Consider the following 14,629-nt stretch of genomic DNA (forward strand, 5'->3'; position numbering starts at 1 on the left):
CACTGATAAAGCTTCGGTTCCCATCGATCACCGAGATCAAGCATCAGTGAGCGTGGTTAGTAGAAAGATGGGGGACCGTCTCGAAACCTACTGCGTGCTGTTGTCATGTGTTCTTTCTTTCTGTTGTTCTTTCTCTTCTGTCCTTCTGTCTTGTATTAATGTCTTGTGTTGTTATCACCTTACATAGCCTAGTTGCTCAAGGTGCTGTGTTCTCTAGTCTGCACATTTATGTGCAGAGTAGTGTGAAATGTAATGTAATGAGCTATTTATCGTTGCATCAGGGAAACTATGCTATATGTAATAAAATAGATATTTTTAAAACTTGTTCAAGAGATACCTTCCAAATATATGTTTTTAATCAGCTGAACTTTAATACTTTTGTTAATTGTTATTATTATTATTATCGTTGAGTTTTTGTTTTTGTTTTTCTCATCCATATAAATATTATATTTGTTATTAATTCTGTAACAGTTAAAACTCAGCTTGATGATTAAATAAATAAATAAGTTACAGCCTGCCGACGCCAAGCATGTTCACGTGCGTCGGTTGCATTTTACAAAAGGCAACAAAAGACGTTCAATTTGACCATATGCGACGTATTGGATGGAACTTTAAAAACTATCGCTTCATGTCTTTTTCTACATTTGAAAAGCCTTCCAAGATCTATCAAATGAGTAATATTCCGACACCTGTGGAGGCAAATGCGATGTTTTTGCTATCGATGAAAACACCCGAAATAGGCAATGAGACAACTAAGCAGAAATTTGTGATTCCTGATATAGACCATTCTATCATCGAAGAAAATTAGAAGTATGCAAATTCAGAAATGTACCGCCCTTATGATTGTTACACTTGACGCTAAATTGTTTTCCTTGAATGTATTGTTTACCCAAGAAAGCAACAAAACATATTTTGAACAACTGTCTTAATCATTGTGTTCCTGTCAAAAGGTTTAAAACCTTTACGAAATATGAAAAAGGGATTTTTTTGAAATGAAAAGTTTGTAGGTTTTCGTGTTGGTTTAAAAAAGTTGTCAGTTAAATTATTCTTAAAAATTTTAAAAATACCAACAATATTTTTCATACAAAGAAATAGTTTAGCTTTAAACTCTAGTTTTGTTGAATAAATTTGTATTCAAAAATAAATTTCTACCAATGAATAGTTGAATGAAATTAATTTGAGAAATGACAAGAACCGAACATCAATTTTTACCAAACTTGGGCACTATTTTTTGTAGATTTTAACGGACTGTTGAATTTTTATAAAAAAAAACTACTGAATGTCGAAAACAATATATTCTGTGAAATAAATAAAAGTTTGAAAACAATATTTTTAATTTTTGTCAGAAGTAAAATTTTACCAAATTTTAGTATTGTTAGGTTTTATTTTTTGTAAAAAATAGTGAAATCGATTTTTCTCAAAATTTTACTGAATGTTGACTACAAATTTTTTTAAAAGTTGAAATTAGCTTAAAGCCAATATCTCAAAGTTTTGAAAAGATATTTGAGTAGGGAATCAATTTTTACCAACTTATATTAATATATTACTGTCAATTCGATTCTTTTCAAAATTGTTCTGAATGTTTAAAACAATATTTCTCATAAGTTGAATATTTGGAAGCCATATTCTTAAATTTTTGAAAAGATATTTGGTTCGAAATTCAATTTTTACCAACTTTGAGTGATGTTTTTTTTAGGTTTTCATTTTTTTCATAAAAAAATAGTGTCAATTTGATTTTTTTCATAACTTGACCAGTTGTTAAAAAAGTTTTTTTCGTTGCACAAAACTGTTTTGGAGATAAAATCATTTTGCATCCGTAAAATTTGACGATTTTTTTTTCTAGTTGTTTTGATTTATTAAAAAAAAACATTGATTGGATTTTGTTTTCTAAAATATACTGATTTGGTATCACATTACAATATATAACATAAATTAATTCAATTCTCTATTTAGGGTTAACCAAAATTTCCACCTTTTTTTAAACTTCTATGGAAAAAAACCATCCACGCAATTCTCTTGAGATGTCTGCCTTATTATCTGTGTAACAAAATTTATTTAAAGTCAATATCTCTCCTGGTTCTTGAGCTATGGACGACGAAAAAACGTCGCGAACGTACGAACGTATGGACATACGGACGTACGAACGTACGTACACACGCACGCACAGACATCTTTCTAAAAATCTTTTATATCGACTCTAGGGACCTTGAAAATGTCTAAATTTTCGATTTGACAAACTTCCTATGGGAAGTTAAAATTCTTTGAAAACATTTTTTAAATGTTCCTTGAGAACAACTTACATATACAAATTATATATGAACATATGTAACATAAAGTGCAATATTTTAGGAATTTTGCAAGTTTATCCGAAAGAAAGATGAGGAATTGAACATCTTTGGTTTCAAAATCAGATCCCAAAAAAGGCTACTTTGAAAAAGTTTATATATTGATCCACACCATTCATTCGTCTCATGACTAAAATTTGTGTAAACAAAATTCAACCAAAAATCTTTCTTATTCGTTCCTGTTTTATACTTATTTAAGTTTGTTAGTAAAGTTTAATAATTTGTTTCCTAAAAAAAGGTCTCAGTTGAAAACTTAAACCGAAATTGTTGTTATAAGTATACAAATCAAACTAATTTTTGTCTTAAACGAAAAACAGTCAAAACAACATATCTCACTAAATAACCTTAAAAACATGTTTTTTAAACATTCGTTAAAATTTTATTATTTAAAAATTTAAATTGCCTCCCAATATATATTTTTTAAATTATACTGGATTTTAGAGGAATTTTCCTTACTTTAAACCGCATTTATCTCAAAATGAAGATTTGGAAACATGTTGTTATGACCAAACGCCATAGAAATTATTATCACCCCTTGTACCTGGTACTTATAACCACTGTAAATCTCTGACAATCAGGATAAATATGCTTTCTAATAACTGAAACTCTCAGTTCTCTTTAGTTTGAATGAGTCATAATAAAAGACTAAAACAGATCATCAGCCTTTTAAAATATCATAAACAGATAATGGGTATAACATAACAGAAACATACATAACTCCAATAAAAGACGTACAATACTTCGCAAACTTTTGGGGTTGCTGATTGCTATGAATAAATTGAACAAAAAAAATGGAATCCGAATTATTGGAATACCAACTATTTTAATTTCTCTTACTCACTTATTATTTAAAATTTAAAATTGATAGATATAAAACTGGTCTAGCTTACATTTTGTAAAAATTAAACTGCTTGGTTTAAACAAAAAAAAGGAACGTTTATTCATCTAAATATGGTTTAAAGTTACAAATATTCACAGCGATAACATTAAGAATTTCCCTTGCTGTCATCTCAAGTCCACGTCCGTCTCCTGGATAAATTCCAGTAATCCTAGCACATTCCTTAATATAATTTTCCAATTCCTTTGCATTGATTGGCTTCCGCGGATCCTTGGCTTGAATCGATGACAAACATTTCCCTGTCATTTGTGTCAATTGCGACCGTGACGAGCTGCAAACTTCATCTAAATTGTAAAGTTCCAATGGCGGAGCTGGTGGTTCACTGAAAATCGGCGGAAAGGTCTAAAATGACAGTAAAAAAACAAACAAACCTTTTTATGAAATCTAACTACCTCACTTTGTACTCCCTTGAATGGGGTTTATTGTTTGTATATGCATTTTTACTCACCGCAAGCTGTAACGGTGGTAATGATATCTCAAACTGTGGTTTAATTATCTTGAGAGGTTCATATTTAACATTTAATTGCCGATACGTATCTATGACTTCTTTCAACAAGCGATTACTAAGCGAAAATAATGTCATATCGAACATTTGCCTAAAATCCGATGGAGTTTCAGAGCCAATTGAATCAACCAAACATGGTCGAGGCAAGTCTGACAGGAATGCGATATCTGTAAATACTTTGGTGTCATTTATCTAAATCCAGTCCCAAAGAGTAAGCGCGTAGGTGGACGAGAATATGAATTTAAGTTAGTTGGTTTTTTTTATGAAGTCATATAATTTCAATCTCACCTCAACATCATTAAAATCCAAATGTGTAAATCGAATGCTGTCATTCGATAGGAGATTAAGAAAATACTCCAAAATGGCGTCATTTGTTTTATCTGTCAGATACTTATCATGCCAGATGTATCCCGAACCGATGGCAAGAATTTTTCCATTGCTATCGTTGTTGTTGTTGTGATAATAGCCAACTAGGGGTCGATTGAAAGGGTAAACAACTGGTCCGGTTGTCATGAGGATATTAGCTGGATCGGTGACATTTAGCGTTGCTCCGTAGGGATATTGAAAGTGAATACGATGTTTCTCATCGCTAAACTCATAATCAACTATTTCGATATCTTGTTTGATAAGATCGCGCCACATCGACTCGCAGACAACACCACCACCGATCACACACTCCTTGGGGTGGAAATTTTTGTAGTAATGCGGGCGAACAACTGTGTCTGGAATAAATAAAAATGAAGGTGTCATAATAATTTATCAATGATAAAAAATGAGATGAGATTTTTAAACGTTTTTCATTGGCATGTCATCTGTGAGTTTAATTTATATTATTGTTATATCGTCAACAGTTGCGGCTACTTTTATTATTTTGTTTTATTAAAATTGTATTTCTTTTAAGTTAAAAATGGCTGCTTGACAATATGTCTCTTATTATTGACATGCTAATTATTTTGACAAATAATAGTTTCTTCTTTTTTGTCGTTGTTAACAAGTTTTGACGGTCAACAAACAAATTGTCATACATAAGATGATTTTACAAAATAAACATTTTTTAGAACACCTTTGAAGAAGAGCGTCATACATTCCAAACTTTACTTCACTAGCCTCTTCCTTCAGTTCATCGTGTACAAACTGCCAAAAACATTATAGTTTACAAAACACTTCTTAGGCAAGCTACAAGTTCATCATTACTTGTATTTTGTATTGTAAAGTAATATTACTTATTCCTTTTCAAATTTGACTATTAACTGTTGAAATCAAAACATTAAATGGAATTGTGCCGAAAATGAATAAATTACAGATTAATAAATTTCATCTTTCAGTCAGACGAAAAAACACGATCAGCTGTCATTTTGACACAGGTAAGTGGACTTGACTTGTTATATAGAGAGATTTTTCTTCTCTAACTTTCCAGTCGGCTTGCAATAAAGTTGCCTTGATTGACAACTGGCCAATCACATACTAGAGTCTTGCTTACCTTCAAGTCCCTTAAGTCGTCTGAACCTACCTAATAATTATAAGGCAACTTTTGACAACTCTCCAATCAGAAAATAGAAACCTGCCTCATCTTCAAGTCTTTTAAATTATCTAAACCTGCCTAATTTTTCGTTATTTAGTGACAGACGTGTTTTATGTCTTCTTTTATTCTAAAAAAATCAGTTTAATCTTCTTCTTACCACTGTTTATGTACATTCCATATTCTTCCAAAAAGAAATTCACATTTGTATTATAATCATTTTCACCGCCTTCACCCAATAGTGTCATAACTTTTCCACCATTTTCAATAAATTCCTAGAATAAACAAACAACATGTTAAATGATGACACATTTTATATTACATTTTAGACTGATGTCATTGAAATGTTTACCTTCAAAACAATAAATTCATCTTCCGTAAACTTATCCTGTGGTCCAGCAATAACAAAAATATTAACTCTTGCCAACTTTTCTTTTGTAAGTTCTCCATCATTTCTTTTATGGAAAAATAATTAGCATTATTGCGAATGAAATGAAAAACAACAAATTATTGACTCACTGTTCAACTTTCCAATTCATTTTGATCTTACGATGCAACATTTTATAATTTTCTGACAGTTGAAATTTTTCATTTTTTGATATGTCAAATGATATTACGCCTTTGGACATTTTTGTTTTATTTCTTCTTGAATTATGTAAATTGATTAAATCTTGGTAAATTATTTTTCTTAAATAAAATAAAAAGTCTTTTTGAAGACGTCCAGGTGTGATTGTTGATGATTTTAATTTTGATTCAAATGTTTTTGTTTACATTTTGTCGTTGCTAGTAGTAACGAATATTTTACGTAACGTAGTCGTATCGTAGTGTAACAACAATGGAAGTTTGACTTAAAAACAGCGACATCTAGTCTTTGAAGAAAACAACATATTAAGTCATGCTAAGTTAATGGAGGGTGTTTCGGATGTGAACAAAATATCAGTTCTTTTATCTTTTTTAAAACTGACTATATTGATTAAAAATAAATAGAAACGAGAGTGAGTTTACGCAGAGAAGTAATTTTATTAATTTTACAATGAAAAACAAATAATTGTGATTATTATAAAGTAGTGGCTCAATTTTTTTTGTACAATATAAACAATATCTACAATCGAAAACAAATTTAGAAACTAGAAAAATTGACACAAAATCGTCATTGCCACCGATACAAAAAATTTCCTTAGAAAAGTGTTCTTAATAATTCGTTTAATTTTGATTGGTCTAATAATTGAAACAGTTACTGTGGTAGCATTTTTCATTTTGTTATTATTCTATCCTGACTATTTTAAATATTTTGGAGAACGAAAAGCTTTAAAAACCACTTGTGAGCCTAGCTCATACTTTAAGGTTTATCGATGAAACAATTGAAATTAAGAAACAAATAAGATGGCAATTTTGACAGCTGTTCAAAAAAAGCTACTCATTTTGAAGTTTTAGATAAAATGAGGAAGCGTCAAATCGAGTTGCCTCTTTAGAGTCAAATGTGAACGCTGTTTTTTACAGTTTGGACCGATTTGTCTTACTATATGTTCACAATTGACTATAAAAGAAGTTCCGTCAAAATATTCTCTTCCACGGCTTTAATCGTCTCGGGCTGATCTGCTTAGACGAGCGATTTAACATAACTCCACATAAAATAGTCCAACGGTGTAAAAATTAACTATTTTGGAAGTCAAGTCATAGATCCCCGACACGAAATAATGCAAATACAAAAAAGTTCCTTCGGGAAATTGATTATTTTATTTTGTCACTTTCACTTGTGCGCGCCACTTGATCCGCGGTCTTCCTCTACTAAGCTTTCCCATGGGTGTGGATTCGAACACTTTCCGTGCCGAAGCATTGGTTTCCATGCGCTCTACGTGACCCAGCCATCTTAGTCGTTGGACTTTTACCCTTCTGGCTAAGTCTACGTCGCTGTACAACCCGTACAGCTCGTCGTTCCATCTTCCCTTCACGCCCCTTCGATGCATACGGGACCGTAGATCGCACGACGAACTTATCTCTCGAACCGACCCAAGGTGCTTTCATCCGCCTTTGTCATGGTCCATGCTTCTGCACCGTATAGCAGGACGGGGGTGATAAGGGTCTTATATAGCGACACTTTAATACCTCGATAGAGGACTTTACCACTCAATTGCTTTCTTAGCCCAAAGAAACAGTGGTTAGCAAGAATTATTCTACGTTTGATCTCAGCGCTGGTGTTATTTTCTGTGTTTATAGCGGATCCTAGGTAGACGACGTCCTTGACTACATCAAAGTTACGTCTGTCGATGGTGAAGTTTTTACCAAGACGTCAATATTATAGGTTCTTTCTTGATGAAAGCATGTACTTTTTTTTCCCCTCATTAACAGTTTTCACATTTTTGCCGCCTACTCACAAAAGCCCCATTGACATCACGCTGAGTTCTTCTGATTATGTCAATGTCATCAGCATATGCCAGTAATTGAACAGAATTTTGAAAGATAGTGCCTCTAGTGTTGACGTGTGAGCTCTGCACTATTCTTTCAAGCACGATGTTAAAAAAATCACATGACAGCCCATCACCTTGTCTAAAAACTTTTTTGACGTCAAAAAGTTCTGTTAAGTTGTTTTCAACCTCCATGGTCATCCTGTACAAACGAATGAGTTTGGCAGGGATGCCAAAACTAGCCATGGCTCTATACAGCTCGTTCCTATAAAAGCTGTCATATGCGGCCTTGAAATCGATACAAATATGGTGGGTGTCGATTTGGTGTTCTTGGGTTTTTTTCCAGGATCTGCCGTAATGTGAATATTTGATCAACTTTAAACTTTCCTGGTCTAAAACCACACTGATAAGGACCTATCAGGTTGTTGACGATGGGCTTTAAACGTTCACATATTACGGCAAAGAAGGTTTTATAGGCGATGTTAAGTAGACTGATTCATCTATTGTTGGTGCAGTTTAGAGGGTCTCCTTTTTTCAGGATCGGGCAAACAATACTGAGGTTCCATTCATCGGGCATGCTTTCTTCCGACCATATTTTACAGATAAGTTGGTGCATGCTGTTAACCAACTTATCTCCAGCTGCTTTAAAGAGCTCGGCATTCAAGCCATCCGCTCCAGCGGCTTTATTAGACTTCAGCTTAAAAATGACAATCTTTACTTCGCCTAAGTCGGGAAGACGGGATTGTTGGCTTTCATTGTCTTTGTTGAATGGATCATCCTACCTGATAGCAAAATTCGATTCGTCGTCGCCGTTATACAGTCTGCAGAAGTGGTCCTTCAATTTCACTGTGGTTCCACTGTGATGTTTTCACTTCGTCTTTGTAGCCTTCGGTTCTAGGTTTATGGACTTGTGAATTCCATTTCACCTGCTCATAAGACTTTCAAACTTCATTCCTGCTTTTGAACCTCTCAATATCTTCGACCACACGCTTCTCATGCTCTCTCTTTTTTCCTTCTAAAAAGTTGATGTTCCTCTCGCCTCTTCTGCTCATAGAGCTTATGAGCAGCTCTAGTCCTTTTATGCAGTGCCGCTTTGCGTGCCTGATTGCATCTTGGCAATATTGCCATTGGTTCTCGATACATTGTGTTGGTGGCAGAGAACTTCGAGAGAGGTAACTTGTAACTCGGTCGGAAAAGGATTTGGTGATCTCTTGCGATTGTAGCCGTTCGGCGTTGTACCTTCTCCCAGCACCTCTCTGTTTTGCCTTGGGTCTGGAAACTCGAAGTGCTATACCTTGGCTACAACGAGGTAGTGGTGCGAGTTGATGTTAGCTCCTCGGAAAGTTCGGACATACATGATGCTGGAAGCGTGTCTGGCGTCGATCGTCGATCGATCGATTGATCTGGAGAACTCCAAGTTCCTTTGTGGATGTAGAGGTACAAATTGGTATTTTATTATTTGTCAATTTGACATTTATTAATATTCGTATTACATTTGATCATAATTATAGTTTAAAGTTGATGTACTATAGCGGTGACGAAGGTTACCATACGAACCGAACAGAACCTTTATTTTGATTAAAAAAAAGCGTACACAATTTGCAAAAGTTGCGTTGTAAAGGAGTAAAAGCCTGAGCCCTCTTCCACCAAACACTTTGCACCTTTGCACTTTTACTTCGCAGAAAAAATACGTTTTACCAAACTTAAATTTGCAAAATTCAAAGTGTTTTTTGAATAGTGAAAAGTTTCGTTATTTTGCAAAGTATGAGTTGTTTTTGTTTCACCTTTTGAAAAGCTTTTCAGTAAATCTGGCTATGCACTAAATATCCAAATGAATCCGAGCCGATCGAAAATCGACCTTGTGAAAACATGCAATGGCTTGGTTTAGCTCTGTGGATCCATTTGGATTTTCAAAAATCAATGAGTTCAAGCCATCTAATATTCAAAGAGAAATTTGTATTTGCAAATAACATTTTGGTTTGAAAAGTTGTCGAAAACATATACAAAAATATATGAACCCTTTTTGAAAATGAAGAAGTAAATAATAGTTTACAAGACAATGGACATAGCCTTTTTTAAAGTTTGACGAATTTACAAAAGAACATGAATTTGAATATTAAGGTTAAAGCGTTCAAAAATGATGTCAAAAAGAGGTTTCTCTTGAGAAGCAGTTGTAAAATTATTTATACAAAAATTAATCGTTTTGAAGAATATTTTGAAAACGAAGAAAGTAATAATAGTGACCAAAGAGTAGTGAAATTAAGAACTAACCTCGATATCCTTAATTACTTTTCGACAAAGGATAGTTTTCGATTAACGGAAAGAACCATCGAAATTGTGTTGTCTAAAACTGGAAATAAGCTACAATTCAATAGCCAAAGGAATATGTGTTTAAGACTCTTGCAACGACTTTTGTGTAAACTACATTGATCAGGAAATGGTGCACAAATCAACCTTCTGCAGAGTAGCTTATCGAGTGTTGAATATTATCATTAATGAATTTTTCTCTATCACCATTTGCTGGGTGCAAAATTGTTCAGACATAGCCTACCGATTTCTTTCTAGATGAGGATTTCGTTGTGTAGCTGGATGTGTTGACGATACCGTGATAGATATTAGAAACACAACCTAAGATTTAATTTACAACGTTTCAAAATAAGAACTAATTGCAAAGTTATATTTTAAATTGGTGAAACACTTTTACTTTCAAATAAAGCTTTTTTTCACTTTGCAATTTTTTTGAAACACTGCACTTTGTAGGATATTGTTTTTTTGCAAAGTGAAAAGTCCGTCAGGATGTTCAGAATGCGCCACTGTTTAACGCATTCTGATTAAAAACGAAAAGCGGTCAGCTCTCGGCGTTAAATCGACCCAGTTCTAAAAGTGGTTTGTTTGACCAGGCCTTAAGTCTTTTCAAAAGAACCTGTTTCCAACCTTGACCAAAACTGCTAATTGCTATATTCCGTACTAAACGAATCTGGTAGTTTTGGGCAGAAGAGTGCGCTCACAAAAGAGTAAAATAACATCACCTTCTGACCAATTCTTCGCACTAAAATTCTTTGGGTAGAAATTGTTGGTCTGTCAATGGGAATATTGCGGAACGTTAATTGAATGTTACTGTTTCCGGTGTCCGTTCTTTTTACTGCATAATTTAATTTAAAGTTTTCTTGGCAAGTGTTTCCCAGTATAGTTAAAAAGTGTTCCAAGATTGAAATATATCAATTTTTTTGTTGATCGCATCTAAACCGGAAATCGGTAAAATAGGTCATAAAAAAGACGTTAAATCTTATCAAAACTGCTGCTTCAGTGAAGTTAAGCATAAAAATATTCAGCTAAAGCTTAAATCAAATAAATATATCTTGCATCATCAGTGTATGGAAATAATTAACATATGTGAGCTCATAAATCAATTGTAATCATTTTTGAAAAACAGAACAAAAACGAATGGTTAAAAGAGTCTACACTTTATTTCCATAAAATCAACAAATTAAAACAATAAAAATAGTTTCCAGCTCTGCTAGAACATCATAGCCATCTTATATTCTCCAGCCAATCTTTTACTTTTCTTTGTACAACTTGCACAGCTCAGTGGTAAGTCGATAGAGTGGCAGACCCATAACTGTGTAATAGTCACCATCAATTCTTTCAATCATTGCACCACCCAACCCATTGATTCCAAATGCTCCAGCTTTGTCCCTAAAAATTAAAATCTTTGCATTTTCTTTTTGACTTAAGTAATATATAGCTTTACTTACAAAGGTTCTCCACTATCAACATACGCTTGAATCTGTTCCTGTGACAATTGCCCAAAATAAACTTTCGCTGATTCTGTAAATCTAACAACTCCACCTGCGTGTTTGATGACAACTCCAGTGTGAGGTGTATTACAATTCCCTGCTAGTCTCGATAGCATTTGAAATGCATCGGACGCGTCTTTAGGTTTTCCATAAATCTCCTTGCCCATTGTAACCATCGTATCGGCAGCAATAACCAGCAAATCGGCTTCTGGGGTTTCTGCCTTCAATCGATCATAGACTTCTTCAGCTTTTCCTTGAGCTGTCAGTTCAACAAATTCCGAAAACTCCTTGTAATCTTCTGGATTGAGGTTTTCTTCGAACATTGATGGACAGAGCTCAGCATTTAAACCCTGAGAATTGGTTTAATCTTCAAAAGAGGTTTCTTTTGCAAAACAAAAACAGCTTGAACTTACGATTGTCTTTACTAATTCTTGACGTCGTGGTGAGCCACTTGCTAGTATGATTCTTTTAGTTGCTAAGATATGTTTAATTGGTGCTAACATCGTGAAATATTTTTTATTTTTATTTAATATTTCGTCTAAATCGGATTAAAATAATCAAATTTGCACGTTTTGTTTGTTTACATTTTCTGATTTTAGCAAGGGCTGTTGGGTGACATTTTGAAACGAGGCTCGAAAAATGAGAGTATTCAGTAGGTGATGTGAGATATTCTAATGAATGCATTCAGGTCTCATTTGCTAAGTTAAGTTAAATCTTAGCTTGGCTGAGTTTTGAAGACATTTTAAATATAAATTAAATTTTAGCTCGAGCTTTAATTAAAAATAAATTAAAGACCCAAAGCCTAGTGATTTATAACTCTCAGGGATTAAGGGTACCGTCTATGACTGTCGCACTAAACATGACGCCGCGAAATACTCCACTTAATTTACTTAAATTGGTAAGTTGAAATTAAACTCTGAGTTAAATCTTAACTACTTTTATAGTACGTTTCCACCAAAAAATAATCCGAGATTTAAGGCAAATGATTTAAAATAAATCATGAGGTGTTTCCACCAAAGAAAAGGAGATTAATTTGACGTTGTCATAACAACCAATCGTAATTAGTTTTATTTTATTCTTGTACCTATGTATTTATTATTTTTGTATACTTACATTTTATTTCGTTTTTGATTTCTTTCGTTTTCGTTTTTGAGTTGTTTATTTTCGGTTCAACAATTATTCTCCGAAACAAAAGTTTGTTTTATTTGACAAACTAATGTTTCCAAGTAGATTTCAATGAGTTTTATTTGAAATCTTCATTTGAGGAGATTAAAATTTCTATTGTAAATCTGTGAGATTTCAAGCAGATTTGTGACAAATCTAGCTAAATCTCGATTTAGCGCCCAGTGAAAACGTAGTATTAGCATTTTTTGCAAAACATGTTCTTAAAAACTTGTCCTGGGCTATATTACATAAAAATAAGAGACCGCTTTTTGTGGTATATATAAAAAGAGATTATTGTGTTTAAATTTTCAAAGTTGGAATTTCCATTCCATTTCATATCAGCTCATTTCTTTAGTATGCTCTTATGATATCAGATGCAGCCATACCGATACCCTCCCAAGCTTCAATTATTAACAATTTGTTGTTGCACTAATCATTGACATATTAGATATAGACTACTAGCAAATTCATGCTCCCACAGAAAATATCTATCCTATTTAGCTTTGCTCTGCAACTTGTAAGTTTGGTAGCAAGAATGATAATTCGTTTTACAACGTCATATCATTTCTAGGCATCTAGAACATCTGTTATTATAATGCTTGACAAAATAAACAAAATACAAAATCATGTTTCAAAAGTGTTTATCCATGTTTCCGTTGAACCTACAGAAGAGCTAGTAGCGTTATGGAATAGATGACATAAAAGTGAAGTTGGGTACTAGTAGTCCATATCTCACCTACCAATACTTCACTGATTCCTTTCCTGATTGTGATCACTGTATTGTAAAAGTTGAATTATTAACAAATACAAGTTCAATGCAATTAAGAATAAATTATTTACATATTCTAATAATATTTCTAGACGCTTCAACTTGAACACAATTAAAGGAACAAGTAAGTAACACGAACCGTTGTTTCGTAGATTATCTTTTGCTAAAAAAGTTTATTGGTTGCAAGAGTTTTTGAAGTATTACGCATTAATTAAACTAGAGCTCATAAATAAAACATGTTAATTTAATGTAGTACCCGTAGTGTGATGAATAGTGCGTTGGAATGTCATGCAAGGGTTCTTGGGTTCAATCCCTGCTAACCCAATTAATTTCACTTCCTCTTACGAGGAGTTGACAAATCCTCCAAGAGTAATTCTTGTCATGAAAAGTGCTTTCTCAAATTAGCGGATTCGGTATACAAACTGTAGGTCCCTTCCATCCCTGACAACATTACTCGCACACAGGAGAGAGTTATAAGTCACTAGACCCTGGTTCTTCATAGACTGTTGCGCTACCTAATTTATATTCATAAATAAAGAATTGCTTTCAAAAAAGTTGATTTCGTTTTAAATGAGAACTGTTAAGAACTTTTCGCCATTATGTTTATATGTAACAGGTGTTTTTCTAAGAAGAATTGAATTTTAAGTTGGTAGCATTATTTTGATTGACAGCAATTTTTATCAGCTGCCTAGTGTTTTTTTAGTTTGGTTTGTAATTTCAACAGAAACAGACTGACGCCTAAACAACGCTTTCAAATTGTGCAAATATGTTTCCAAAACTATTGTTCTGTTCGAAATATGATATAACGGAACTTTGTTAAGCGATGAAGCCACTTTGGTTAATTGGATACGTCAATAAACAAAACTGTCGGATTTATAGTAATGACAGTCCATGTGTATGTGGATGACTGTTTGGCATGCTTTAAAGATTAGTGAAATAATTAGTCCGTACTGCTTTGAAAATGATGCTAGCCAGAACATTCAAGTCAATTGTAACCACCATACAGCCATCATCACTGAATTTTTTCGTTCATAAATTCAACGACCATGATGTTCAGGATGTGTGGTGATTGACACGTTTGATAACCGTAAAGTTTTTGTTTTTTTTTTTTGGTTGGGAATATGTGCAGTCACTAGTTTAAGCCCATAAGTCGAAAACGGTTGATCACTCGGAGGACAACGTCCTGAAAATTGGACCTCCAAATTAGACTACGTATGCGCAAGCCGT

At 33.5% G+C, this 14,629-nt stretch overlaps 2 protein-coding genes across 3 annotated transcripts; both read right to left on the reverse strand.

The window, feature by feature from the left end:
* Positions 1-3,260: 3,260 nt before the first annotated feature.
* LOC129939597 (intraflagellar transport protein 52 homolog) lies at positions 3,261-6,025 on the reverse strand. 2 transcript variants are annotated; one of them, XM_056047670.1, is made up of 6 exons: positions 5,787-6,024; positions 5,620-5,722; positions 5,428-5,542; positions 4,037-4,470; positions 3,692-3,940; positions 3,261-3,585 (listed from the first exon to the last, which is right to left on the reverse strand). In XM_056047670.1, exons 1-6 carry the CDS (start codon positions 5,894-5,896, stop codon positions 3,283-3,285), a joined length of 1,314 nt encoding a protein of 437 aa, XP_055903645.1. In that variant the 5' UTR covers positions 5,897-6,024; the 3' UTR covers positions 3,261-3,282. The 2 variants fall into 2 exon arrangements, with proteins under 2 accessions (XP_055903645.1, XP_055903646.1); XM_056047671.1 differs by having other exon boundaries at positions 3,389-3,614; positions 5,787-6,025.
* Positions 6,026-11,120: 5,095 nt separating this feature from the next.
* LOC129939999 (dTTP/UTP pyrophosphatase) lies at positions 11,121-12,054 on the reverse strand. Its single transcript, XM_056048214.1, has 3 exons — positions 11,883-12,054; positions 11,428-11,819; positions 11,121-11,368 (listed from the first exon to the last, which is right to left on the reverse strand). The coding sequence occupies exons 1-3, from the start codon at positions 11,970-11,972 to the stop codon at positions 11,230-11,232; spliced, it is 621 nt and encodes a 206-aa protein (XP_055904189.1). The 5' UTR covers positions 11,973-12,054; the 3' UTR covers positions 11,121-11,229.
* Between the last annotated feature and the right edge of the window lie 2,575 nt (positions 12,055-14,629).

Source organism: Eupeodes corollae, chromosome 1 (genome assembly GCF_945859685.1).
Source record: "Eupeodes corollae chromosome 1, idEupCoro1.1, whole genome shotgun sequence".
Classification (NCBI taxonomy): Eukaryota; Metazoa; Arthropoda; class Insecta; order Diptera; family Syrphidae; genus Eupeodes; species Eupeodes corollae.

Excerpts from the sequence above, each read along its gene's own strand:
- LOC129939597 (XM_056047670.1), bottom strand. The coding sequence starts at position 5,896 with ATGTCCAAAGGCGTAATATCATTTGACATATCAAAAAATGAAAAATTT. Across the intron at positions 5,723-5,786 it reads ATGAATTGGAAAGTTGAACA|AAATGATGGAGAACTTACAA; the intron begins GTGAGTCAATAA and ends TTTCCATAAAAG. Across the intron at positions 3,941-4,036 it reads TGGATTTTAATGATGTTGAG|ATAAATGACACCAAAGTATT; the intron begins GTGAGATTGAAA and ends GACTGGATTTAG.
- LOC129939999 (XM_056048214.1), bottom strand. The coding sequence starts at position 11,972 with ATGTTAGCACCAATTAAACATATCTTAGCAACTAAAAGAATCATACTA. Across the intron at positions 11,820-11,882 it reads AAGAATTAGTAAAGACAATC|GGTTTAAATGCTGAGCTCTG; the intron begins GTAAGTTCAAGC and ends ACCAATTCTCAG. Across the intron at positions 11,369-11,427 it reads GTTGATAGTGGAGAACCTTT|GGACAAAGCTGGAGCATTTG; the intron begins GTAAGTAAAGCT and ends TTTAATTTTTAG.